Source organism: Sphaerodactylus townsendi, linkage group LG03 (genome assembly GCF_021028975.2).
Source record: "Sphaerodactylus townsendi isolate TG3544 linkage group LG03, MPM_Stown_v2.3, whole genome shotgun sequence".
Classification (NCBI taxonomy): domain Eukaryota; kingdom Metazoa; phylum Chordata; class Lepidosauria; order Squamata; family Sphaerodactylidae; genus Sphaerodactylus; species Sphaerodactylus townsendi.
Genome location: NC_059427.1, coordinates 7,445,949 through 7,472,354, shown reverse-complemented (window position 1 = coordinate 7,472,354; position 26,406 = coordinate 7,445,949). Strand labels below are relative to the sequence as shown.

The window sequence follows — 26,406 nt, the reverse complement described above, 5'->3', positions numbered from 1 at the left end:
TCCAGGGCAAGAGCAAAGGTTTCCCATGTCCTAGTCTGTCATTTAAAAGCTGGCTCTCAGTTCACTCCTAGCAATGGGTTTTCAGAGGTATGTTGCCCCAGAATGTAGAGATTTCATTTACTAACCAGATTTGTCTACCGTTCCTCTTTAGAGCTGCCCTGAGTCCTTCTAACAGAAAGAAGGTGACTTTTATGTTAATTCATGTGAATAAGAATGGAAGTGCCCTCCATGGATCTGTGCAATCCTGCTTGAAGTGAATGGTCATCACTATATCCTGTGGCCCAGAATCCCAGAAGTCTACTCGTGGTTGTGTGCATAAATATTTATTTTTTATCGTGCCCTAAACTTTCTGCCATACAACTTCACAACGTACCCCTATCCTATCTGGGCACGAGGAATCCTTACCACATGAGAGGGCATCTTGGGCATGTTCCTGGGCCTGTGCTGTCTCCCACTCCTCTGAAGGAGCGCCTTCCATCTCAGAAAACTTAGCTTCCATCTTCATGGATGGTCCCCATGTCTGAAACGGAAGGATGGGAGATGTGTAAGAGAAGGAATAGGACAGACTGAGAAGACAGATCCTCCTTCATGCCCAGACTCCTGCAGCGACCAGCAGAGGTGATTCAACCACATAGGCAAGAATCAGGGCTGGGTTTTCTTCAGAGCAGAAATGTTTTTGTAAAAAAATTTACATCCAGTGTTGGACAAGAAAAAGGAGGAATTGGTGTCATATATGGTAACAGAAGGGAGAATGTTGTTAGTGAAGAAATGGAAGTCCATACAGATTCCAACTGTAGATGAATGGGTCCAGAAATTGGTGGAATGTATGTTTATACCATTTCCCAGGTAGTGGGAATTAGAATTTATTAGAATTAGAATTATTAGAATTTGAATTGGAATGGAATTAGAATTTATTAAGACATTTACAAATTTCCTCCCCTTTAACTAAAGTTTGGTGAAAAGAACTCAAACAAGCAATGATATAAACATTAGATAAAATTATTAATACTATTAATATTAGATAAGATTATTAATACTAAAATTATCAATACTGGTATAATATTTCTCCTGGGAAGTCTTTTTTCTTTTCATGGGATTAAATGAAAAATGAACTGTGCTGATATGTTGTTAATAATAATAATAAGAAGAAGAGTTTGGATTTATATCCCCCTTTCTCTCCTGCAGGAGACTCAAAGGGGCTTACAATCTCCTTGCCCTTCCCCCCTCACAACAAACACCCTGTGAGGTAGGTGGGGCTGAGAGAGCTCCGAGAAGCTGTGACTAGTCCAAGGTCACCCAGCTGGCGTGTGTGGGAGTGTACAGGCTGATCTGAATTCCCCAGATAAGCCTCCACAGCTCAGGCGGCAGAGCTGGGAATCAAACCCGGTTCCTCCAGATTAGATACACGAGCTCTTAACCTCCTACGCCACTGCTGCTCCCAGTGTGAAGAGATGTTTCTTGATGAATATGTTTGTCTCCTTTTTATGGTATTGGTTTTATTGTATTATATTATTGACTGAATTAATAAAAGTTCATATAAATTTTAAAAATTATCTACAGACATCATTGTCTCTCAGGGAAGCCTTAGGTCGGATAAGGTTGTTGCTTGAAATGAATGAATAAAACCCACTCACCTGTTCTGCCTGCCTCTTCTCCTCTGCCTGACTCAGGAGGAAACCTTCAGCCAGGGCCACTGCCTGGCAACTGGTCTGCGGACCATATCCCCTGACCCAGCGCTGCATTTCCTGGGGCAGGATGGTCAGAAGCTGCTCCAGGATCACCAGGTCCAGGATCTGCTTCTTGGAGTGCCTCTCCGGCTTCAGCCAGAGGTTGCAGAGTCGATGGAGCTGGCTGCAAAGCTCTCGGGGCCCCTTGGCCTCATGGTAACAGAGCTGCCAGAAACTTTGTCTATGTACATCTGCAGTTACGGCATCCTGAGCCACGATCTCTTGTGCAGCTGCTTCCCAAAATTCAGCATCACTCCTTACTTGGACGGGACAGGGACTGTTGCTAGATCTCTTGCCAATTTCAGATCCTTCTTGGTCCTCCTCTTCAGTTTCCTTTCCCTTCTGTTGGGTTGCCAATTCCCTATCCGTCTCCTGGCACATTTCTGTGACAATAAAGAGAGATTTCCAATTAGCACTCACAGAAGGAAACAAGTCATAAATCAAGAACTCTCGATGGATGGGTGTGCATTTTGTTTCCATTTTCAGAGCTTCTCTCCCCTCTGAGCCACACTGGACAGTTTTTCCCTGGCCAACCCCTTCACAAGGGCTGTTTTCGTTTTCTGACTATCCCTCCCCACCAAAAAACGGTGTGAATGTACTTTAAGCAGAAAACAGGCAAACTGTTCCCCCTCCCTTTACATTTGAGTTGCCATGAAGGTCTTTTGATGATTAAATATAAGTTGTTATTCCTACCAAACAGTACGCAAAGATTTTAATAAACGGAGTGTTAACTGACAAATCCAAATTGAAAAAGGAACATGTCAATGTGTTCATTATCAAAAAAATAAAGAAAAAAATCACCATGTCCTGGCTGCTATAAATAATGCACTAAGGTGTAGATGGATGGATGGATGGATGGATGGATGGATGGATGGATGGATGGATGGATGGATGGATGGATGGATGGATGGATGGATGGATGGATGGATGGATGGATGGATGGATGGATGGATGGATGGATGGATGGATGGATGGATGGATGGATGGATGGATGGATGGATGGATGGATGGATGGATGATAGCTAGATAGATGATAGATAGTTTATTTACGGTCATTGACCAGCAAGATCCAAAAAATTTAATATACAAAAATGTAGAGCAAAATAATAGACAATGATAAACTCAATGCTTCTCCAAGATAACTATATAGACATGATCATAACGCTACATCAGTAAATTAAACAGCCATTTTTGCAAGCTTTGACTAGCAGTAATCCATCCAGTAGACTTTCTGGCACACCTCTGAGTGAAAAAACTGTGTGTTCCCTCAATGGAGATAGCTGATGAAAAATAGAGCAGTACAGATGAAAATCCTAGAGAATCCAAAATGTGCACCGTGGTAATTGGCTATGTTTTAAACAGCTGCCTTTGTCAATGGACAACTGGATAGGCACAGTTATTGCACTTGCCTGATTTAACCACAGGATACAGCTCCCTTTGGTCAGGACTTCCTAAAGCAACAGCAGTATGATCAAAGCCACTAGAAGCTGGTTTTCAACCTCCCCAAATAAATGTTTCCTGGGGAGAGGATATCCACAAGTTCACCTCCACAGTTCCAAAAATACTCCAATTTTTTTTTAAAATAGGTGCAACTTGTTGGTGGCATCTATGTGATTGAGTTGCTGAAGGCATCGATGTGATTGAGTTGCTAGGCTTTTGGTCTTCTTCAGACAGGTTGCTCTTAAATACCTTCCCCCACCTTTCCCTGGAATTCTGACATGGCATACTAGGCACAGCAACAAAACAGCTGCCACCAGTTAACCTCCACAGTTCTAAGGAGACCTCAATATTTTTTGGAAGAAGTGCCTGTTGGTGGTGGGGTATGTAAGGCCCAAAGGAATCTAGGTGACTGATGTAGGGAACAGTTGTTGGACCTTCGCCTCATTCAGATTGTGTTCCTAAATACCTTCCCCCACTTTTCCCTTGAATTTTGACACAGCTGCATCAGATGGTATGATGATTGAGGCTGAGATCAAGCTTGGGAGAGCCATGCTTATCTCACCACAACCCCAGGTCCTTTCCCCTCCAATGACTCCAGGCCAGCTGAGTTCTGAAAGATTTATTGAAAAACAGAAATAAAAGAAATAAAACATAAATGCAGTTACAGAGATTGCTCAGCTGAGTACATTCTTACGGTTCTATTGGGACCTTCTGTCAAGAGGTGCTTCACTTAGCTTAGCCCATGATAGATTGACCCTGGTCTTTGTTCTTTACTGTCCTTGAAAACTTCCCTCCTTGCCATGCGGTTCCCAAACACTTTGAAGTGCCTTATTTGGGCATCTTCCTGTCCTGGGTAAATTTCCATGACCTTTTGGTTTCTCCTTTGATCCGGCGATCAAAGACCCTTTTAACATGCAGGTGTGTTGCTGCTAGATTTACAGTACAATTCCATCACAGGTAGCAAAAAAGAAAACAGCTGCATTAGGTGGCAAAAATGTTTGCCACAGCTTCTCTTCAGTAGCACAGTGTAAATTCTCCTGTTGTGGTGGCACCTGCTGCCAAAGCAACATTTTAAAACATCTGCACAACCACTCCAACCTCCAACAGTCAATCACAAGCTTTGCTGCTCAAAAGCCCTACCTGGCTACATAAATCACCTAAAAACCTTTGGTGGGTGGCCAGGAAAAGTGTCAGCAGGTGTCACAGTGCTTGCAGGCATCACACTGGGGACCTTTGATCTAATTACCAACTCAAGTAAACAGGAAATGGGGCCTTGACCTCATCCAGCACAGGAGTTTTTAAGTTACCAGCCTCTTCCTCTAGAACAGTGATGGCAAACCTTTTTGAGACCGAGTGCCCAAACTGCAACCCAAAACTCACTTATTTATCGCAAAGTGCCAACACGGCAATTTAACCTGAATACTGAGGTTTTAGTTTAGAAAAATGGTTGGCTCCAATGTGCACATTACTCAGGAGTAAGCTTGGTGGTTGGTAGTCGGTGGCTTTGCTTTGAAGCAACTGTGCAGCGGTTAAAATGGGTGGATCATGACCCAAGGAGTGTTTACTCAGAAGCAAGTCCCATTGCCAGCAACCGAGCTTACTCCCAGGTAAAGGATCACACTTTAGTTCTTCCTATGAAAATCAGTGGGGTTTAACAGCGCTTAACAGGGTACCTACACTGCTTCCCCAAAACTAGGTCTGAGGTTTAATGCTAATAATCTCCCTGAAATAATTACACTATTATCACACTGGGAGCTTGGCGGGGGAAGAGGGAGAGGTGCAGGGGGAGAGGGAAGTAAAACTTTCACTTTCTGAAACTCAATAACTTTACCACCACAAAATAGAAGTAAAAAGGCAGTCAAGGAAGGCAATCCTAAGCAAGAATGCTGTGCGAGGGATGGGATAACTTCAGGAAAGCTAAATTTGTGGAGCAGCCATCTGATCTACGGTTTTTCTTCTCATGTCATCAAAGCACTTGACTTCCCACAAAAATGCAACAGGAACAGAAAAATAAAAGCATGGAGAATATTTGAAATGGACCTCTGTCCCATATTTGCCTCTGTCAGAATGGCCCTAATTCTGACAAGGGGGGTGGGGAAGGGATGCTCAGGGCAGTAAGGGATGCTCCTCTCACTTTCCTTCCAGTTGGTCAGGGCCTGGTTTAGCTCAATTCTTTATCAGTGTGAAATGCCTTTTGTCTTTTGTACTTTTGCTCTGATCCTGTGGGAACGGGATTGGCGTCGCGAGCCTAGGGACCTTGCAAGATCTCTCCTCCCTGTCCTGGGCTCCCAGGCACTAAAAGCCCCATCACTCTCTCTCCCAGGGGAGGGGCCCCCTTAACAAACAGTTCACTCCAATTGGGGTGAGTGCCTGAATCCCACAACTGCGCCTGTCCTGCTCTTGGCAGATGCACTCCTCCCAATGGAAGCCCCTCACCTCGACTGCTGCGTTTTAATCCTACCCCCAAAGTTTTAGTTTGGTCCTAAAAGTTACACACCATGCCAGCCTCCAGTCTCCCAAGATTTGAGAGGGAGGGGGGTACTTGTGGGGCAGTAGATGGTACTTACAGCAAATCAGGTTGACTCAAGAGGACCTCCCTGAAGCTCAGACCCAGCCGGCAGAGCGCCTTGTGCATGGCCAGCCTGTGCAGCGTGACTCCCAACGCGTTTGCTGGCGGCTGCCTCTGGATGAGCGAGGGGGGAAGGGGGAGGGGGAGATGATGGCATGCGTGCCCACAGAGTGGGCTCTGAGTGCCACCTTGGCAACCCATGCCATAGGTTTGCCATCACGGCTCTAGAATATCCTGTATGTAAGAAAAAAACACAGCCGCTCAAAAGCACACCTGAACTCAGCCCCAGAAGGAGCTTCCAAAACTCCTAGATTTCATGCCACAAAAAGTCTCCCTCCCTCAGTATCCAGAAGGCTTTATCATGCTACTGAAATTAAGAGTTGCTATGAAGTGAATCAGAAATCCTCCATGGCTATGAAGGATATCTATTTGCAGCAAGCTCATCTGGGAAAGAAAAAAGCGGTTTGGAAAGAAACATATTCGCTAGGAAAGAAATCCAAGAAAAAAGAAAAATTCTGGAAGGAAAGAAACATGATTACAATCAAAAGACCATCATTCCAACTCGGATGGGATGGTCCATTCCAGATGACAGTCAGAGTGGATGACCCTAATCCCAGTCAGGTGGAAGGGTGCGTTGTAAAGACTGGTAACAGAGAAGTTAGGATGCAACGCCTTTGAGCGTCTTTCTGATGGCCTCTCAGCCCCACCTTGGTCTCAGGCCAGGAAAAGTTCTCTAGCTTTGGTGATGGTTGTAACAGTTGCCCCTAGCCTAGCCAGACAGTTTGGGTCACTCGACCTGACTATGCAAGACACTGCTTTCACTGCTACACAAAATCATAGAGACCTCCAGAGGGGGCTAAGTAGTGGGACAGGCTTCAAAATGATCTATTGCTGGGCAAGATTTTGATTCATGCATCATCCATATGGTAGCAATTTGCACCTTTGGCAACTATGAAAGATACTTACCGCATGGACAAACCACGCTCCTATAGGTTTCCAGCATGACTTCCCTGTAAAGAGCTCTTTGGTCTGGATCCAGCAGGGTCCACTCTGTTTCAGTAAAATACACAGCCACCTCCTCAAAAGTAAACAGACTCTGAAAGAAAAAGCAGATTCTCTCTTCAGAGATCATGTCCCAGGACTCAGACAGCTTGGCATGTGTCAAGAGATTGGCATTCAGAGCCTCAATCACTCAGGCAGTGGAAATAAAAGCCTCTCTCAAAAAGAAGGGGGGACCCAGGCTGTCCCCCACTCATCTCTCCTACCTGGACTGAGGATGCAGCAGTCATTTCCACACCTCCGCAAGGATGACAGCTTAACAACATCTCCCCGTTGCCTGCGAGGGAGACAAAAGTCGAATGGACAGTGTTGGCTCAGACTTCCTGTTTCATTCCTCTTTTTACTCCTGCTTCACACACCCTCATTCCCAGGGCAGTGAAACCTTGCTCTGTGTACTCTTAAGAGAACTTGTGATGATGTGTAGTCAACTGTGGGAGATGCACAATGGAAACACCACACCCACACCTTTCAGACCTCTGTGAGAGGTGACTAATGCCCTCTCAACTCTTGGGTTCTAAAAGGTGATTGCTGGACCCCTTAGTTCAGGCATAGGCATCTCCACTCTCCCGGGCTGGGCCCTTCCACGTATCCCTGTGTTGAGAGTGAGAGGGAGATGGAAATGATGTAACATAACAGGTTGCTGTTACATCCAGTCAAAAACTCACATATAATTTTAGCACATAGGTTGATGATCTGGAAACTCTAGGGTAATGATAATGGGATTCTGGAGCGTCCATATCTAGGTTTTCAGCCAGATGAGACATCACGTCCATCCATGCCCTATGCGTTACCCGTGTTTCCCCGAATCTAAGACAGTGTCTTATATTAATTTTTGCTCCCAAAGATGCGCTATGTCTTATTTTCAGGGGATGTCTTATATTTCTGTATGCTGTTCGTCAGGCATGCTTCCAAACAAAAACTTTGCTATGTCTTACTTTTGGGGGATGCCTTATATTTCGCACTTCAGCAAAACCTCTACTACGTCTTATTTTCCGGGGATGTCTTATATTCGGGGAAACAGGGTAGTTCACAGGGGATGCCAGACTCTTGCCTGGCCAAAGTGCTCAACATGAAAAAGGTGAACAGTGCAATGCACAAGCAACAACATATGTCCCTTCTATAGGTTCCATTTATGGCCATGCTGTCTAGTACAACACAGCTTTTTCAATGGTATGGCCTCTCAAACACGGATACCACAATGAATCACAGAATATCGTTCTGTATTGTGTGCAGAAGTTATTATTTTTTCTCTTGTCCTAAAAGTTCTGCCCCAAAACTTCACAATGCCATCCAGGCACAAAGCACCCTTACCACACGAGAAGACATCTTGGCCATGCTCTTGGTCCTGCGCCCTCTGACACTCCTCTGAAGGAGCTCTTTCTGCCTCAGAAAACTTAGCTGCCATCTTCATGGAGGGTCCCCGCATCTGAAAGAGTGGGAAGGAAGTCAGATAAGAGAAGGAAAGGGACAGGCTGAGAGGATGGAGCCAGCCCCACTTCCAGACTCCTCTCCTCTGCAGCAATTAGCAGAGCTGATTTCATCACAGGGACAAGAATCAGGGTTGTGTGTTCTTGCCAGAGTCATGGCAGGCATAAATTTCTGGCAGGGAAATTGTAGACGGTTGTTGCTTGAAAGGAGTGAATGAAACTTCCTCACCTGTTCTGCCTGCCTCCTCTCCTCGGCCTGACTCAGGAGGAAACCTTCAGCCAGGGCCACTGCCTGGGAACTGGTCTCTGGCCCACATCCTCTCACCCAGTGCTGCATTTCCTGGGGTAGGAGGGTCACAAACTGCTCCAGGATCACCAGGTCTAGGATCTGCTTCTTAGAGTGTTTCTCTGGCTTCAGCCAGTGGATGCAAAGTCCATGGAGCTGGCTGCAAACCACTCGAGGCCCAGCAGCGTCATTGTAATGGAACTGCCGGAATTGTTGCCTATGTACATCTGAGTTCATGGTGTCTTGATCCAGGATCTCTGGCATAGCTCTTCCCCAGAATTCAACACCACTCCCAGCCCACGTGGGAAGGGCAGCTTTCCTTGCTCTCTTGCCAATTCCAGGTTCTTCTGGGTCCCGTCTCCTTCCCCTTCTCTCGAGTAGCCTGTGGAAAGACACCCTTACTCACGTGACCAAGGAAAGGGAGAGGAAGTATCACAAAGGCAGAAAGAAATCAAAAGAGAAGGAGCTACATCACCTACCTTGGTCAGGAGACGCCTAAGTGTTCCCCTGGTGGATCAGACAGAGCATCTCGTTGGTCAGGATCAACATCATCATTTTCTATTACACTCCAGTTTATTAATGATAGGACTATTTTGCTTCCTCAGGAATATAAACCATGTCTAACAAGCTCTTGAACATCTGTTGTGGGTGTAAAGGGGCTGGCCCCTGATGTCTGTGCATCAGTCTGTGCAAGGGGGTACATCTGTGGCAGTGGTGGCGAACCTATGGCACGGGTGCCAGAGGTGGCACTCAGAGCCCTTTCTGTGGGCACGCGAGCACAGAGTTTGTCATGTGGGAGGGTGGAAAATCACCCCCCAGCACGCACATCTAGGCTGGCCTGGGCACAATCCTTTACCTGGGAGTAAGCTTGGTTGCTGGCAATGGGGCTTGCTTCTGAATAAACCCTCCTAGGGTTGTGATTCACCCATTTGAAGCGTTGCACGTTGCTTTACCAAGCTTACTCCTGAGTAATGCGCGCCTTGGAGCCAACCATTTTTTCTAAACTAAAACCTCAGTATTCAGGTTAAATTGCCGGGTTGGCACTTTGCGATAAAGAAGTGGGTTTTGGGTTGCAATTTGGGCACTCGGTCTCGAAAAGGTTCACCATCACTGATCTGTGGTAAACTGGAGCCTAGCACAAAATTATTGGGAACAGGTTTACCATTGCAGGTATCCCCTCAACAGGCTGTACCCATCAGGGGGAAAGGCAGAGGGGCTGCTGGAGTGCGGGGACAGTAATTGAATTCCCAGGAAAACTGGAGATGGGGGGAACACCACCCAAAATGCATAGTATGAGAAGCAGCCAGTGGGCATGCAGGATTCCTCCCTTTTGGGGGTTTCCTAAGACTTCCATGCCTGAGGATTTATTTTTGATTCATTTTTATGTACAAAATTAAGATCCTGCCTCTTTGTCCCCAGCAAGGGCAACCAAGGCAGCTCGGAAATTCAAAATTGACATAAAACCAGATTTTAAGAATATGTCAACCCCCCGCCCCATTCAAAGATACACGCGATGGCAGAATTTCTTCCTTCCAAGATTTAAAAATTGATCCCCCCCCCCCCCCCCCGACTTACTTGTGGATAAATCTTCCCAGGATCCAGCCTCAATGGTTTTTCCTGCTATTGCATATCTGAAGCCCCCCTACCCTCGTTCCCAAATCAGTGGCAAAGCCCCTCCCCACGCCCCGAGCCATTCCTCTTTTCCGCCCCCTCCCCAAAACTCGGCCTCTCTAGAAAACAGCTCTGTAAATTTAACCCAGTCAGTGCTGCACAAATGAAGAAGAAGGAGGAGTTTGGCTTTATATCCCCCCTTTCTCTCCTGCAGGAGACTCAAAGGGGCTGACAATCTCCTTGCCCTTCCCTTGCCCACAACAAACACCCTGTGAGGTGGGTGGGGCTGAGAGAGCTCCGAAGAACTGTGACTAGCCCAAGGTCACCCAGCTGGCGTGTGTGGGAGTTCACAAGCTAATCTGAATTCCCCAGATAAGCCTCCACAGCTCAGGCAGCAGAGCTGGGAATCAAGCCCGGTTCCTCCAGATTAGATACACGAGCTCTTAACCTCCTACGCCACTGCTGCTCCTGTTTTCTGTAGCAGGGTGGGGGGGGGGGGGGGGGCTAAGGAAGGACACCCCCCCCCCCAAAGCTAATTTTTTTTACATTTGCAGACAGTTTGCGGCAAGGGGTGTATCTGTGTGGAGCTATCCAGAGCCCCTTTCAAGTTTATTGCAACATTCCAGAGGGCGGAATTAAACGTTCTAGAGTTCCATCAGCAAACACAGGATTCCACAGTGTTGCGTTCTTGTCCCTATGAGTGCACGCTTGTTAATTAAAAGATTAGCGGGCTAGACTGATATTATGGTGAAGTGATCTAAACGATGGGTGTCAGATGTTTGGACTGGGGGCGCAATCTTCTGTAGTTTTGTCCGGGCAGAGAACTACATTTCCTAGAAGTCCTTGCGAGCATCAGAGACGTCAACCCTGCGTCTCCTCTTTTCGATGTGCAACTGGGGGCGGGTGTTTTATCGAGGGCGGAGGGGGGTGGGGGGATACAGGGTTGAGGACTATGGTGTCCTGCAGGGCCCCTCTTCTTTCTGGTGCCCCCCAAGTGGGGGGAGAATCTGGCTTTTGCATGTCTTCGGGAGAGGTGAGTTGAGGGTATGGTGAAACAGATTTTGGGCAAAAAAGTGGGGAAGGGGACGGAAGATCCGCGTAAACTGGAGGAAGAGGCGGGCGGAGGGAGCACTCGGAGAACGGCTTCCCGGGGAGGATCTGGGCATGGCGGGGTGGGCGTGGGGCTTCTGTTGCCACCCCCTTGAATGTGTTTCATGTAACTAACCCAGGTTTGCTTTGTTCTGATCTGACCCTGCAGGGCTCACGGTTTATTCTTAGCGGCCTCGGAGCTGCTTGTGTAACCTCAGCTTGTGGGTTCTGTGGGGCAGTACTTGGAAGGAGTTGCAAAGAACCAAATTTAAACAAAACAGTTTACTTCTCTTTACAAATAACATTAAACATCAACATTTAACATTTACAATTCAAGGTCCTGTTCAGGTTGCATTTCAAGTCCTTCTAGTTACAGTCTACTGATACTGCCAAGTCCAATTCTTCTTTGCAAGTGGGTTGGCTCCTGAAGACTCCAAGGGCTTGATGAACAGGATGCAACATGATGAAGGTTTCCAGGAGAACCCTCACCCATTACAACCACAAAAAGAAGCCCTGAAACAATAAACTCCAACATTTACAACATAGCAAAAAAACAAACAACTACCTTCCCAGTAGTTCCCAATAATATTGCAGTTTACCTTAACAAGGTGTTAAGGGCTTATAGAAATCAAGGTCCGAGTCTGGTAGCCTTGTCTTCTCCAAAGAGCTCTCTCCTGCAGCCTCTTGCTGCTCTGAGTCTCCACCCCTTTCTGGGTCAACCCAATCTGGGCCAACCCATTCTGGGCATGGGGGTTACACTTGCACCGCTGTCCTGCCTCCCTAGACCTCCCACTTTGTTCAAAGCCCCTCTCCCCCAAAGCAGAAGCCCTCCCGTGCATAGCCTTGTCTTTAACTGCCGATTGAGTAGGTTTAAGATTATTCAACTGTGAAGGGGATAGAGGTGTAGCTAGGGGAAATGGAGCCTAGGGCAAAATCTGAGTTTTATGCCGCCCCTGCATAATGTGGCCACCCTCCCCCAAGACGACCAAACAACATTTTTTGCACCAGGTCATCTCAAAGTCACCATCACATTATAGGACGTGCCCCAACACACAAATCTGAACACACCCAGGGCTCCCTAGTTTAAACAACATTGAAAGTGATGCTATTTTTTGAAGGGGGGGGGGATCCACTCTGAAACAGCATCACTTTTAATGTTGTTTAAACTAGAGAGCCCAGATTCTCCTTTTAAATCCACCTTAAAGGGAGAATCTACCCCAAAACGGGATCATTTTCAATATTGTTTAAACTAGGGAGCCCAAAATCAACTTAAAGGGAGACTCTGGGCTCCCTAGTTTTAAGAACATTGAAAGTGATGCTGTTTCAGAGTAGATTCCCCACCCACCCCCCAAACAGCATCATTTTCAATGTTGGTTGTTGTGGATTTTCCAGGCTGCATGGCCCTGGTCTGATCGATCTTGTTCCTAACATTTCGTCTGCATCTGTGACTGGCATCTTCAGAGGTGTATTACAGAGAGAAGTCTGTTATACACTGTGTCCAGGCTTCTCTTATAACAAACTTCTCTTTGTGATACACCTCTGAAGATGCCAGCCACAGATGCAGGCGAAACGTTAGGAACAAGATCTACCAGACCACGGCCACACAGCCTGTAAAACCCACAACAACCAGTTGAATCTGGTTGTGAAAGCCTTCAACAATACTTTCAATGTTTTTTTAATCTTGGGAGCCGAGATTCTCCCTTTAAATCCACTCCAAAAGGTTTGGATTTAAAGAGAGAACCTGGGGAAAATTTGAGGGTGCCTGTCAGGGGAGCAATGTTTAAGCTAACAGTACCAAAATTTTAGGCTATCTTGAGGAGACTCTTCTGATGAAACTGCCCAGGTTCAGCAAAGTTTGGTTCAGGGGGTCCAAAGTTATGGACCCTCAAAAGGGTAGCCCCATCTACTATTAGCTCCTATTGGAAAGAGTGGGGGATGGGGGCACCCCTTTTGGGGGTCCATAACTTTGAATCCCCTGAACCAACCTTCACCAAACCTGGGTGGTATCAGCAGGAGACTCTCCTGATGAAACCACCCAGGTTTAGTGAAGTGTGGTTCAGGGGGTCCATAACTCAAAATGGTAGCCCCATCTACTATTAGCTCCCATTGGAAGCAGTGGGGCAACCCTTTGGGGGGAATTGTTAAAGGGAGAATCTGGGGTCCCCAGTTAAAACAACATTGAAAGTGATGCTGTTTTGGGGTGGATTATCCCCCACTCTGAAGCAGCATCACTTTAAATGTTTAAACTGAGGACCTCAGATTCTCCCTTTAATTCCATGCCGAAGGGGGTGGATTTAAAAGGAGAATCTGGGGATATTGGGGGGGTGCCTGCTGCAGGGGTGCAATGGTTAAGCTAGCAGCACCAAACTTTCAGGGTATCTCTAAGAGACTCTCCTGATGATACCACCCAGGTTTGGTGAATTTTGGTTCAGGGGGTCCAAAGTTATGGACTTTCAAAAGTGTAGCCCCCATCTTCTATTTGCTCCCATTGGAAACAATGAGGGATCGGGCACCCACTTTGGGAGTCCATAACTTTGGACCCTCTGAACCAAACCTCACCAAACCTGGGTGATATCATCAAGAGAGTCTCCTAAAGGTACCCTAAAAATTTGGTGTTGCTAGCCTAAACCCTGCGCCCCCTGCAGACCAAAACCCAAAAAACACTAAAAATTAAAAAAAAAACACAAACGTGGGTGGAGCTTTGGACATGAAATGGGTTTTTTGAACCCGAGAACCCCCCCTTACCTTTCAGATTTCAGCGATTTCAAGGAAACTTCCAAATAGTTGCATTTTTAGATTGATGTCTATGAAAGAACTTCTGTCCACCCTGGAATTCTTGGCTCACTGCCTTGCCCCATAATCCTGAGCATTTACTTACTCACTTACTCACTCATTTGTTCTATTGGCTTCCCTCCCCCAAAGGGCTCAGGGCGGCTTACAACCATAAAACATAACATCAATAGATTTCATAATGATATTAAATAAAACCAGCCACAATATACCATAAAACCAAGTAGAAAACTTAAACAATTCAGATGGCGATAAAAACACACACACCCCTACTCAAGCCCACTAGAGGCTGGGACGATGTAACCACATTCAGCCCAGCTGGCCGAATGCCTGGTGGAACAGGTCCATTTTGCAGGCCCTGTGGAAACTTGACAAGTCCCGCAGGGCCCCAGTCTCTCTAGGGCAGCGGTTCTCAATCTGTGGGTCGCGACCCCTTTAGGGGTCGAATGACCATTTCACAGGGGTCGCCTAAGACCATCGGAAAACGGTCTTTTTATGTGTTATAGATACCATTTTTATGGTTGGGGGGTCACCAAAACATGAGGAACTGTATTAAAGGGTCGCGGCATTAGGAAGGTTGAGAACCACATCTCAAAAAGGATATCGAAGAGATAGAAAAAGTGCAGAGAAGGGCAACGAGGATGATTGAAGGATTGGAGCACCTTCCTTATGAGGAGAGGCTGCAGCGTTTGGGACTCTTTAGTTTGGAGAGGAGACGTCTGAGGGGGGATATGATTGAAGTCTATAAAATTATGCATGTGGTAGAAAATGTTGACAGAGAGAAATTTTTCTCTCTTTCTCACAATACTAGAACCAGGGGGCATTCATTGAAAATGCTGGGGGGAAGAATTAGGACTAATAAAAGGAAACACTTCTTCACGCAACGTGTGATTGGTGTTTGGAATATGCTGCCACAGGAGGTGGTGATGGCCACTAACCTGGATAGCTTTAAAAAGGGCTTGGACAGATTTATGGAGGAGAAGTCAATCTATGGCTACCAATCTTGATCCTCCTTGATCTCAGATTGCAAATGCCTTAGCTGACCAGGTGCTCAGGAGCAGCAGCAGCAGCAGAAGGCCATTGCTTTCACATCCTGCATGTGAGCTCCCAAAGGCACCTGGTGGGCCACTGCGAGTAGCAGAATGCTGGACTAGATGGACTCTGGTCTGATCCAGCAGGCTAGTTCTTATGTTCTTATGTTCTTATGTTCTTAACCATTGCTCAGGGAGCCTGTTCCACCAGAGGGGTGCCAGGGCCGAAAAGGCTCTACCCTAGTGGCGGCCAGCTGGTCATGTTTTGAGCCAGGGACCACTAACAGGCATTCCTCCAAAGATTGGAGGGTCCTAGGGGGGCAATATGGGGAGATGTGGTCCCTCAAGTATACAGGCCCAAGGCCGTTTATAGCCTTAAAGGCTATGTGGGGCCAGATCCGCGTCTCTGGTCCTACACAGCTGAATTAGTTTAAGAAAAACTAAATTTAGAAATAACAGCAAAAGACATCTGACATTAGAAACAAACAGACAGTTTACTTAGCAGAATTTAGATAAGATTACAGAATGTGAACTCTCCCGAGGGAGAGACACGCCCCGGTGCCCTCGAGTGATAGACACAGAATTTAGAACGTTACAGGAGGTTAAGCCTCCCGGGTGGCTCTCGAAAGAGACACACCCTCTATACGAAAGATCCCAATCTTTATAGTTTACAGAATACAAACGTCACACAATCATCCTCCCCTTACGTTTCACGTGCTACAAGCATATGTGTTCAAACCCCATTGGTCAGATCTGGTCACATGAAGACAGCCCATATTCCTACGTATTCACATTCCTTCTGTTACTCAAACGCTACATACTGTTAGCGCATGGCCTCTATGCATATACAAAGGGCAACCATAAAAACTAGCTTGCTCCTCCAAGAAAAACCCGTTCTCTTAGTTTGGCTCCCAGAGAGAGATGTCCTCAAGCTATGCAGCATTCTTTAGGATCATAAAACTTCTCTTCCCAGCTTGAAATGATTCTAACAATTCCCCAGTTTGAAATGTTAAAACATGATTCTAACAACAATTATACCTTCGATTCTAAGACAATAGAATTATAGTAAAATACTAATACATGTAAATATCTCTTATTATCATTTGTGTTCATTTAACTATATAGAAAAACCACTTTTTCCTTTAACTAATCACATTCTATTTCTAACCCAAAAACAAGGTAATAAAATTGCATCTGTCTGCTGTCACGTAGGCCCTCAGTGCCAAGATGTCAAAGATGTTATCTTGCTTGCCTTTTTGACCTACTGCAAAACTGCAGGCTTTGGGTCACTTACACAGAAGCTCCCATTTTGATTCTTAGCTTCTTTGGTTCTATAACTTAATCAAATACAAATTTATACACTATCATGAAAGCAAGCCTGGGAGATCCATGCTTGTTTCATTAAAACCTGGGTTCTTTTCTCCAATAACTCCAACCAGCTGAGGTCTCAACGATTTTTATTGAAAAACAGAAATAAAAGAAATAAAACATGATTGCGGTTAAGGGATAGCTTAGCTGGTTATGTCCCTTTTGGTTCTTTGTCCCCGTTCCGGGAACCCATGGCCCAGAGATGCTTCTCTGACCACGTCTCAAGATGGAATTCAAAACCCTTTGTTTTCCCCTTCTCAGGAAAAAAAAACCCCTGTTCAGGCCACGAGGTAACTTAGGCCTTTGAAGTTTCATCCTGGCACCTCTGCATAGTTTCCTGTCCTCCCTCCAGGAGATCAAAAGGCAGAGATGCTTTTCACAGTCATGTGTGATTTTGCTAGTTTTACAGTACTATTCCATCACACTCTTTGAGAGGAAATCTGTAGTCTAATGGCTACATATTTCATCTATCCATATAGAAAAAGATTACATGTGTTACTTCCACATCAGTCATCTCTCTAACTAATACAGAGATCTGCTAACTACAATTTTCATGCATAACATAATTCCCCATGATAGCATAACAATACAGAATGAATAAAATCATGTTAACACAAAACACAATTTCAGACTAATACATACTGTCAGACTAATAAGCAAAACGCAATGTACTTGAGCATTGAACTACAAGACTCCATGCTCACTTTCAACCATGGTCTGAGACCTGCTTCTCTGAGAAAAAAACACACAGTATCTCTCCCTTTGGAATTTCTCTTCCTGGTTACTGCATGATGCAACATCATTGTGTAGGACATCACTAATAGGCAAATTCCTCGCTCATATCAATGTAATGTGAAATCAAGTCAGTATAACCTGGTTTGCTGCAGAACATACCTTTTCCTTCAGCCAGCATTTCTACACCTGTTCTGCCTGCTCCTGGTGTGATACCTTTAGCACTTTGCATATCAAACCAAACAATTTTATCCCTCAAAGTTTGCATTCAAAAGGACTCTCTCTCCATCCCCTTTAACTTGAAGAGGAATGCTGCTGCTCTTGGCAGTTACAGGATCTGCCACGTTAATATAGACTGCTTTGACTGATTGTGTAATTACAGTTGTATCACCTTGTGGAAAAAATCCACCTTCTCACACACAACTTTTCATCCTCCACCCTTCCACATCAACGTTTTCTTGGGGCCTAGTGGAAACACTCATTTGTGCATTTCTACCTTTCTCATGGGTCAAAACATGAATTTTCCCATTAAACTGATTAAAACTTACATGTAATTCAACAACATCACCATCTTACACCAGCTTCAAAAAAGATGAAATGTTCATCTGACCACTTCTCATGCTGTCATCCCAAAGTTCCTGTTCCTGGGGTTGATTCCTTCCCACCAACCATCTGGTGCTGGATGACCGGCTATGGGAGCTCATTCCGGTGACTTCCAAGCCGTTTCCTCCAAAGAAGTCTTCTGTCTCTTGGCAATTTGCTCTCTCCCCTTTCTGAAAGGATGCTGGTAGCTTCCGAATAGGGATTTCATTCCAGGCTTCTCTCCTCATCTAGACCCGAATGGAACAGTCTCCCACCTGAGAGGTTTTTCGTTCCCCTCTTGAGACTTTGATCCCCTCCAGCTTCGAATTTTGGAAGTTGTTTTCTCTGCTGTGCTGTCAAAAGATTCCAAATAGCCTGTAGATGCAGCATAAAGCTTCTTAGGAGCTCCTGCCAGCCGCTTGAGAAAGCCCTCTGGGCGCCCTGCTCAAGACCTGAGCCCTGGCCCCTTGGCTTCTCCCTGCCGGATCCTGGCACATCTTCTCCCAAAGCACTCATGCCATCAGCATCAGACTCTCTGGTTACCATCTCGACCTGCACGCAGCCTTCTCCTCCCAAAATGCTCACACAGGAATCACGAAAGCAAGCCTGCCGCAAATCCACAAAGGTGTTTACTCTTGAGTATTGGAGACCACAAAAGCTGCCACCATATCATAAAAGCAAGCCTGGGAGATCCATGCTTGTTTCATTCTAGATCTAATTCTATGTGGGACCCAGGACCTGGTGTGGGAAGTCAGTGTTGTTGAGCCTATAGGGAACAGCGACCACAATGCTGTCAGATTCAGTATCTCTGCATGCGAACAAGTGACAACTACTAATGTAGTTACATTCGCCTTCAGAAAGGGAAATTTCTCAAAGATGAGGGGGATAGTGCGCAGGAAGCTGAAAGGGAAAATCAAGAGAGTCAAAAATGTCCAAGGTGCTTGGAGGTTATTTAAAAACACAGTCTTAAAAGCTCAGCTGGAATGTGTTCCGCAGGTTAGGAAAGGCAGCGCCCAGTCCAAAAGGAAAGCCACCATGGTTAACAAAGGAGGTTAAGGAAATTATTAGGAAAAAAAGATGTCTTTAGAAAATGGAAGTCCAACTTAACTGATGAAGAATACCAGAGAGAACACAAATGGTGGCAAAAGAGAAGCAAGTTAGCTGTAAGGGAGGCAAAAGGATTATGAGGAACGCATTGGCTGCTTAACATCAAAACTAGCAACAAACAGTTCTTCAAGTACATCAAAAGCAGGAAGCCAGCTAGGGAAGCGTAGGCCCAAGTAGATGATGAAGGAACAAAAGGTGTGCTAAAGATGACAGGGAGATTGCAGAGAAGCTGAATGAATTTCTTTGCATCTGTCTTCACCCAAGAGGAGGTGAGGAAAATTTCACCTGAACCAAGCTTCTTAGGAGGTGAATCCGAGGGAACTAGCTAAGATAGTGATAGACAAGGAAGAAATTTGGCAGCCATTGATAAACCAACATGCTACCAAATCCCTCTACCCAGATTGCATTCATCCAAGAGTTCTTAAAGAGCCCAAGCATGAAATTGTTGGATGTTCTCACATTAATATGCAACTTATCCCTGAAATCAGGCTCCATCCCTGAAGACTGGAAGATGGCCAATGTCACACCAATCTTAAGAGTCTAGGGGGAATCTAGGAAATTACAGGCCAGTCAGTTTGCCCACATCTGTTCCTGGTAAATTAGTAGAATCTATCATTAAAGATAAAATTATTAAACATGTAGAAAAGCAAGACCTGTTGAGGAAGAGTCAGCATGGCTTTTGTAGAGGCAAGTCCTGTCTTACAAACTTACTAGAGTTCTTGAGGGTGTAAACAGACATGTGGATATGGGGAACCAGGACATTGTCTACTTGGATTTCCAAAAGGCTTTTGATTAAAAGTTCCTCACCAGAGACTGTTGAGAAAACTGAGCAATGAAGGAATAAGAGGGGAAGTCCTCCTATGGATTAAAAACTGGTTGAGGAACAGGAAACAAAGGGGTGGGTATAAATGGGAAGTTCTCACAATGGAGAGATGTAGGGAGGTGTCCCCAAGGATCCGTTTTGGGACCAGTGCTCTTTAACTTATTCATAAAATGACCTGGAAGTAGGGGTGGGTAGAGTGGTGGCTACGTTTGCAGATGATACCAAATTATGTAGGGTGGTAAGAACCACAAAGGATTGCTAAGAGCTCCAAGTGGACCTTTGATAAATTAGGTGAGGGCTAAGAAATGGCAATGAAGTTCAGTGAAAAAATAAATGTAAAGTGATGGCCATAGGGGCAAAAAAATCCAAACTTCACATACATCAGCTTACAGGGTCAGTGCTATCAGTCACAGACCAGGAAAGGGATTTAAGCGCCTTAGTTGATAGTTCCATGGGAATGTCAACTCAATGCATGGCAGCTGTGAAAAGGCAAACTCTATGCTGGGGATAATTAGGAAAGGAGTTGATAATAAACTGCAAGGGATTGTCATGCCCTTATAGCAGTAGTGCTGTAATCGCACTTGGAGTACTGTGTTCAGTCTCTGGTCGCCACATCTCAAAAAAAGGATATCAAGAGATAGAAAAAAGTGCAGAGAAGGCAACGAGGATGATTGAAGGATTGGAGCACCTTCCTTATGAAGAGAGGCTGCAGCCGCTTGGGACCTTTAGTTTGAGAGGAGACGCCTGAGGGGGATATGATTGAAGCCTATAAAATTATGCATGGGGTAGAAAATGCTGGACAGAGAGAACCTTTTCTTCTCACAATACTAGAACCAGGGGGCATCCATTGAAAATGCTGGGGGGAAGAATTAGGACTAATAAAAGGAAACACTTCTTCACGCAACGAGTGATTGGTGTTTGGAATATGCTGCCACAGGAGGTGGTGATGGCCACTAACCTGGATAGCTTTAAAAAGGGCTTGGACAGATTTATGGAGGAGAAGTCAATCTATGGCTACCAATCTTGATCCTCCTTGATCTGAGATTGCAAATGCCTTAGCAGACCAGGTGCTCAGGAGCAGGAGCAGCAGCAGAAGGCCATTGCTTTCACCTCCTGCATGTGAGCTCCCAAAGGCACCTGGTGGGCCACTGCGAGTAGCAGAATGCTGGACTAGATGGACTCTGGTCTGATCCAGCAGGCTAGTTCTTATGTTCTTATGTTCTTATGTTCATTAAAACCTGGGTTCTTTTCTCCAATAACTCCAACCAGCTGAGGTCTCAACGATTTTTATTGAAAAACAGAAATAAAAGAAATAAAACATGATTGCGGTTAAGGGATAGCTTAGCTGGTTATGTCCCTTTTGGTTCTTTGTCCCCGTTCCGGGAACCCATGGCCCAGAGATGCTTCTCTGACCACGTCTCAAGATGGAATTCAAAACCCTTTGTTTTCCCCTTCTCAGGAAAACTCTGTTCAGGCCACGAGGTAACTTAGGCCTTTGAAGTTTCATCCTAGCACCTCTGCATAGTTTCCTGTCCTCCCTCCAGGAGATCAAAAGGCAAAGATGCTTTTCACAGTCATGTGTGATTTTGCTAGTTTTACAGTACTATTCCATCACATACACATTCTGGCCTGTCTCCACAGCTAAGACCATCACCTTGAACATTACCCAGAATTCAACAGGCAGCCAATGAAGATGGTACAGGACCGGCGTAATCTGGTCCCGACTTGACGTCCCTGTAAGGAGTCTGGCTGCCACATGCTTTAAGACTTAGACCCACTCATATGTTAGCCTGACAGTTTGGTTGCTCCACAGAACCTGAAGCACTTATAGTGCCCCCCTTTAGTTAGCCACATTTGTTTCAAGGTCTTCTTCTGAATTCAAGGTCTTCATCTGCAGGACCAAGGCCAAGGGGTTACATACAGTTTGCCACTTGAGGTGTCCACCTCTTTCTCCTGCACATTAAGGCCAGTGCTGGTCATTTTAAGTGTGTTGTCATGATTTGCTTGATGGTTTCTACTCCCAGTGACCCAAAGAATACTATTTCCCACCGCACAGGGTTGTGCATGGTGCGGCGGAAGTTATCATGTTCCCACTGTTGAAAATAGTCCTGAATCAATCAATCAACCCTGCGCACATTGATGTTTACAGAGCTGGATGATTGTGTTCATTAGATAAGTGACTGATGGGATTCTTTCATACTTCAATGCTGGAGGGCAGAAATCAATCATCTGACAATATTTTCCACTTTCAGAGATCTATAGTGTCCTTTGAGGAGGTATCCGTGTTCTTCACAGAGCAGGAATGGGCTCTTCTGGATCCAGGGCAAAGAAAACTCTTTTGGGAAGTAACAGAGGAAAATTACGAGACCACAACCTCTCTGGGTAAGAATCTTTGTCTTTTTATTGTGATTTTGGAAGAGAAGGGAGGGAGTGGCATCTTCTTTGAACCTGTGATGACCACTCCCTTCTTGCTTTGTGAATCAATATATGTGCAAAATACTGTTTATTTTTTCGTTTCTTTCCATGGTATGTCGCTGTTTCTTCTCTAAGAGTGCCGAGCAATTTCCCGCAATTTCTGCTTCAGCTTTCTCTGCCTCAGAATGACTTTCTTCTCTCACAGCACTCTGATTGAAATCTAGCTCTCTAGCTACCAACCAATCAGAAGCAGCTGTAGTTACCTCTTTGTTTACAGGAGCCTTGCTCTGATTAAACTTAGCAAAGTCCTTGAATCCATTACAAGGGGGAATCTTATTTTTCACTGTACCCTTGTTACACACTCTTTCCTTTTTCTTTTTGTGGTATAAGCCTTCCCCCGAGTGACAAGATGTTCATAGAGTAGACAATGTAAAGACTTCGGGTTGTTGCTGTGAGATAAGTTTTGTGTTCAGCCTGAAGAGGACAGAAGTCACTGAAGCAGGAAATGCCATAAAACAAGAAAGATTTATTTTATTCCTATGTGTGGGAAGATGCTCCTTACAAGCAAAGGAATCTCTTCCATGTTCCCAAAGACGTTGGGTTTTTAAAATTCCATTTGGGTCTTGTTGCAGGGAACTGCATTTCCCAAAAGGCTTTGCAAGCATCAGAGAGGTCAGCCCTACCTGTTCTAGGTGTTCACAGAGCATTTGTTTCTTTTCTCAAGGTGCAGAAGGAAAAATATGGAATGTGGAATTCCACAGGGCCTCTCTTCTTTCTTCTTTCCCACAGCTGGAGGAAGAATTTGGCTTTTGTACCTCTGCAGGAAAGGTAAGATTAGGATTTTTTCAGCAAAATAAAGGAGAGGAGAGAAAATATGTGATTCAAAGTGTGATTCCAGTTACCATCGCACTCAAGAAGCTATCTGAACTGGAAAACACTCTCAAGGTTTGTTTTGCAAGAGATGATCTATTCCATCCTTTCTGTCAGTCCTCCTTCACCTTTCTGGCTTCTCAGGAGTAAACCGTCGCTTCCATTACAAAAGAGCAAGGGGGTATTCTTCTGCTAATCTGGGCCAGCAGGGGAGTATTCTGCGGCTAATCTCAGCCATGATTTTTCCATTCCCTTCATTTCTCCCACTGTCCTGATGATGGTGGTGGCCAATTTTGAGTCTCCTCGCTTTCACTTTATTATTGTAGAATAGAAATAATCCCCGCTCCTGCCATATTAGGTAAAAAGTAAAGGGTGCAGTTAACAAGCTAGATTTACATGTGTTGAGTAATTTTAATGTGTTTCTGGAGTTACAAAAGAAAGTATTTCAGGGTGAAATGTGGAAGAAGGTCTAGTAGATGTTGTCACAGTCGATTAGGGTTTTTTTAATATTATTTGGATATGAGTTTTAAGGGAATTTGACCAATGGAAGCACTTTGAAATTTTCTGAGTTTATATTTCATGGAGAGTCTCAATGTACTGTAACTGTCAAGTGCTAAAAGAAACAAAGACAATGTTCCTTTCTATTGGTTTGTTGTATTGCATTCTGTCTGTCAGTTGACTGGCCAGTGGAATTCTTCTTTCCATTTTGAATGCTCGGGGACAGGAAGAGATGATCAAGTGGGGTACATTTTCATCTTTCAGAGATCCTCAGTGTCCTTTTGTGAGGAGGTTATGGTTGTGATCTTTACAGAGGAAGAAGAATGGAGCTCTCTCTAGATTCAGAGCCAAAAGAAACTCTTCTGGGAAATGAGATTGAGGAAAACTAAGTAGACCATGGCCTCTCTCTGGGTAAGGATCTTTGATCTTTTATGGTGATCATGGACCAGAAGGGAGAGGGTGGCATCTTCCTTTTATCCTTTTTGATTTCAGGGCACATTTCCCTTTGCTACAGAAGAGAGGATCAAACTACCACACCTGGAGATTTTTCACCACCTGCAAAAGAAATCACAAAGTACACTGATGCTGTAAAGAGACGTGAACAGCTATGATGTAATATGTTGATTTTGTGTGCAAAGTTTTATAAGTGTGTCATATTCTTTAGTTTACCTTTAGGCTGGAATATAACTAGAAGACTTGGATTAAGCCATACAAGAATTTATTGAACTAAAAATTGCAAATGTGATTTAGTTGGAATAGAAGTTCATTTACTTAAAATATGCTCTACATTTGTACAATGAGCTTTAGTGTTGCAGAGTGGCTATTATTATTATTATTATCATCCTCCTCCTCCTCCTCCTCCTCCTCCTCCTCATCCATCCATCCCATTCATCCATCGCCTCGCTTCCTCGCCTCGCTTCCTCAAGCCTCAAGCCTTCCTCAGCCCCTAAACCATTCTCTCCTGGCTCCTCCTCCCTCCCTCCCTCCCTCCCTCCCCTCCTCTCTCTCTCTCTCTCTCTCTCTCTATCTATCTATCTATCTATCTATCTATCTATCTATCTATCTATCTATCTATCTATCTATCTATCTATCTATCTATCTATCTATCTATCTATCTATCTATCTATCTATCTATCTATCTATCCCTATCTATCCCTATCTATCCCTATCTATCCCTATCTATTCCTATCTAATCCTATCTAATCCTATCTAATCTAATCCTATCTAATCTAATCTATCAATCAGTCATTAGGTTTAAGATACCGACCTCCCCCGAACGGCTCTGGGCTGTGTGCAATAAACAAAAACACAGTAAAATCACAATCAGATAATTAAAACAACACAAGTCAAATAAAACCTCAACAACAGAGAGGTCTAGCATTAATTTGGCAGCCCGGAAACATCTCCTATCCCCCCACCCCTTGGGAGAGGATGGCACAGCACTTGGAGGCCAACAGGAGTATTGGGGAAGACAGCATGGGAAAATGGAAAGATGGGTGGCCATCAGTGACTGCACCCCCCAAGGGGCCGGTGGAACAACTCCATTTTACAGGCCCTGCAGAACTGCTCAAGGTCTCGCAGGGCCCTAACAGTTGGAGGAAGAGTATTCCACCAGGCAGAGGCCAGGACGGTAAAGACCCTGGCCTAGGTGGAGGCCAGTCACACTATAGAGGGGCCAGGAACCACCAGTAGACTTAATCAGGACATATGGGGAAAGACGATCCCTGAAGTATGAGGGCCCCAGGCTGCAAAGGGCCTTAAAGGTCATAACCAACGCTGGGAGCCAGTGCAGCTAGCACACAACAGGGGAGATATGATCTCTGTAGGAGCCACTCGCAAGAAGTCGCATTGCTGGCTGCTGGACCAGTTTTAATTTCCGGATCAACTGCAAGGGAAAGCCCTCATAAAGCAAATTACAGTAGTCTAACCTGGAGGTGACTGTAGCGTGGCTCACAGTAGCATGGCTCACAGCTTTATTACATTCTTCCCTGTGGGGCCTGCAGCTCTCCCTTCATTATAACTGGTATCTAGGCTAAACTAATCCATCTCCATGGAGAAAATGTCTCATGTTAGGGTGACTCTAAAGCATTCATTATAACTAATATTGATGCCAAACTAATCCATTTCCCTGGATAAAATGGCTCATGTTGAGGGTGACTCTGGCTGGGGTCCTCCCCCATGCCCTGCCCTCCGTAGGCTCCACCCCCAAATCTTCAGAAATTTCCCAAGCCAGTGTTTACAAGCCTGTTTCTGTCGCTTGAGAAAATATTTGCCACAATATTGGATGAGCCTTGGAGATCAACTTTTCCAGGAACACTGTAGGCAAAACTAAACATATAGCAAATGTCATGTTTCTGTTCCTCCCTGCGGGGACAAAAAATTGGCTTGTATTGTTCTTTTCTCCATCCCATCCTCAACAACGCTTGTGAGGTAGGTTAAGTTGAGAATGTACACCTGGTTCATGATCAGCCAGCAATTGTCAGTGACAAAGTCGGGATTTGTACCTGGACCTCCTGGATAGTAGTCAGACCCTCTACCTACTAAACCTAATTGTCTCCAGTAGCCCCCCATGTTCAGCTGTGTTGAGGAAGTATTTGCTGTATACTTCATGTTCAACCTAATCGTGGTTCAAAGATAGCCGAGGCTAGCCCAATTTCTTATTTGATTTTTGCCTCTCTTTTGCAGTTGCAGATGTGAAGGAGTTGATGTGTGAAAAGATATCGAGAAGGAGAGTTGTGGGAATAGACAGCTATCTGCAGGTGGAGGCAAAATCTTGGGATGAAGCGGTACCAAAGCGAGAGTGCAGAAGGAAGGAGGAAGCCAAAAAGAAGCAGAAAAAGGAATTGGTTGCCTGTCAGAGTAGAAATCAACCTGAAGCCTCAGACCAAAAGACAACACTGAAGAGAAAGAGAGAGTATGAGGGTCTTGTAAATAAAAAAGGGGTTAGTAGCAAATTTAGTGGGATGTGTGTCAGGAATAATA

The 26,406-nt window shown here is 45.0% G+C and overlaps 2 protein-coding genes and 1 long non-coding RNA gene across 19 annotated transcripts in view; 2 read left to right on the top strand and 1 right to left on the bottom strand.

Moving 5' to 3' along the window:
• The window catches only part of LOC125428526 (zinc finger protein 420-like), an 815,993-nt gene that overhangs the window by 13,321 nt on the left and 776,266 nt on the right, over nucleotides 1-26,406 (bottom strand). For 3 of the 17 annotated variants that reach the window (XM_048488724.1, XM_048488730.1, XM_048488729.1), the window contains exons 1-7: nucleotides 10,084-10,187; nucleotides 8,452-8,905; nucleotides 8,107-8,221; nucleotides 7,002-7,072; nucleotides 6,703-6,832; nucleotides 1,635-2,110; nucleotides 406-520 (exon numbers count right to left, since the gene is read on the bottom strand). The exons of 6 other annotated variants lie outside the window; for them this stretch is intronic. In XM_048488724.1, the coding sequence (XP_048344681.1) occupies nucleotides 406-520; nucleotides 1,635-2,110; nucleotides 6,703-6,832; nucleotides 7,002-7,072; nucleotides 8,107-8,221; nucleotides 8,452-8,772 (1,228 nt within the window). In that variant the 5' untranslated portion in view covers nucleotides 8,773-8,905; nucleotides 10,084-10,187. Of the gene's footprint in view, nucleotides 1-405; nucleotides 521-1,634; nucleotides 2,111-6,702; nucleotides 6,833-7,001; nucleotides 7,073-8,106; nucleotides 8,222-8,451; nucleotides 8,910-8,987; nucleotides 9,192-10,083; nucleotides 10,188-26,406 lie in introns of those variants that run through there. 8 more of the 17 variants (XM_048488734.1, XM_048488733.1, XM_048488732.1 and 5 more) reach the window with 6 other exon arrangements.
• Nucleotides 11,021-23,763, top strand: LOC125429301 (zinc finger protein 560-like). Its single transcript, XM_048490296.1, has 4 exons — nucleotides 11,021-11,152; nucleotides 21,894-22,023; nucleotides 22,781-22,884; nucleotides 23,689-23,763. Exons 1-4 carry the CDS (start codon nucleotides 11,072-11,074, stop codon nucleotides 23,761-23,763), a joined length of 390 nt encoding a protein of 129 aa, XP_048346253.1. The 5' UTR covers nucleotides 11,021-11,071.
• Nucleotides 23,779-26,385, top strand: LOC125428929. Its single transcript, XR_007243896.1, has 2 exons — nucleotides 23,779-23,835; nucleotides 26,110-26,385. It is a non-coding gene; the product is annotated as an uncharacterized LOC125428929 (long non-coding RNA).

Excerpts from the sequence above, each read along its gene's own strand:
- LOC125429301 (XM_048490296.1), top strand. The coding sequence starts at position 11,072 with ATGGTGTCCTGCAGGGCCCCTCTTCTTTCTGGTGCCCCCCAAGTGGGG. Across the intron at positions 11,153-21,893 it reads TTTGCATGTCTTCGGGAGAG|AGATCTATAGTGTCCTTTGA; the intron begins GTGAGTTGAGGG and ends TTCCACTTTCAG. Across the intron at positions 22,024-22,780 it reads CGAGACCACAACCTCTCTGG|GTGCAGAAGGAAAAATATGG; the intron begins GTAAGAATCTTT and ends TCTTTTCTCAAG.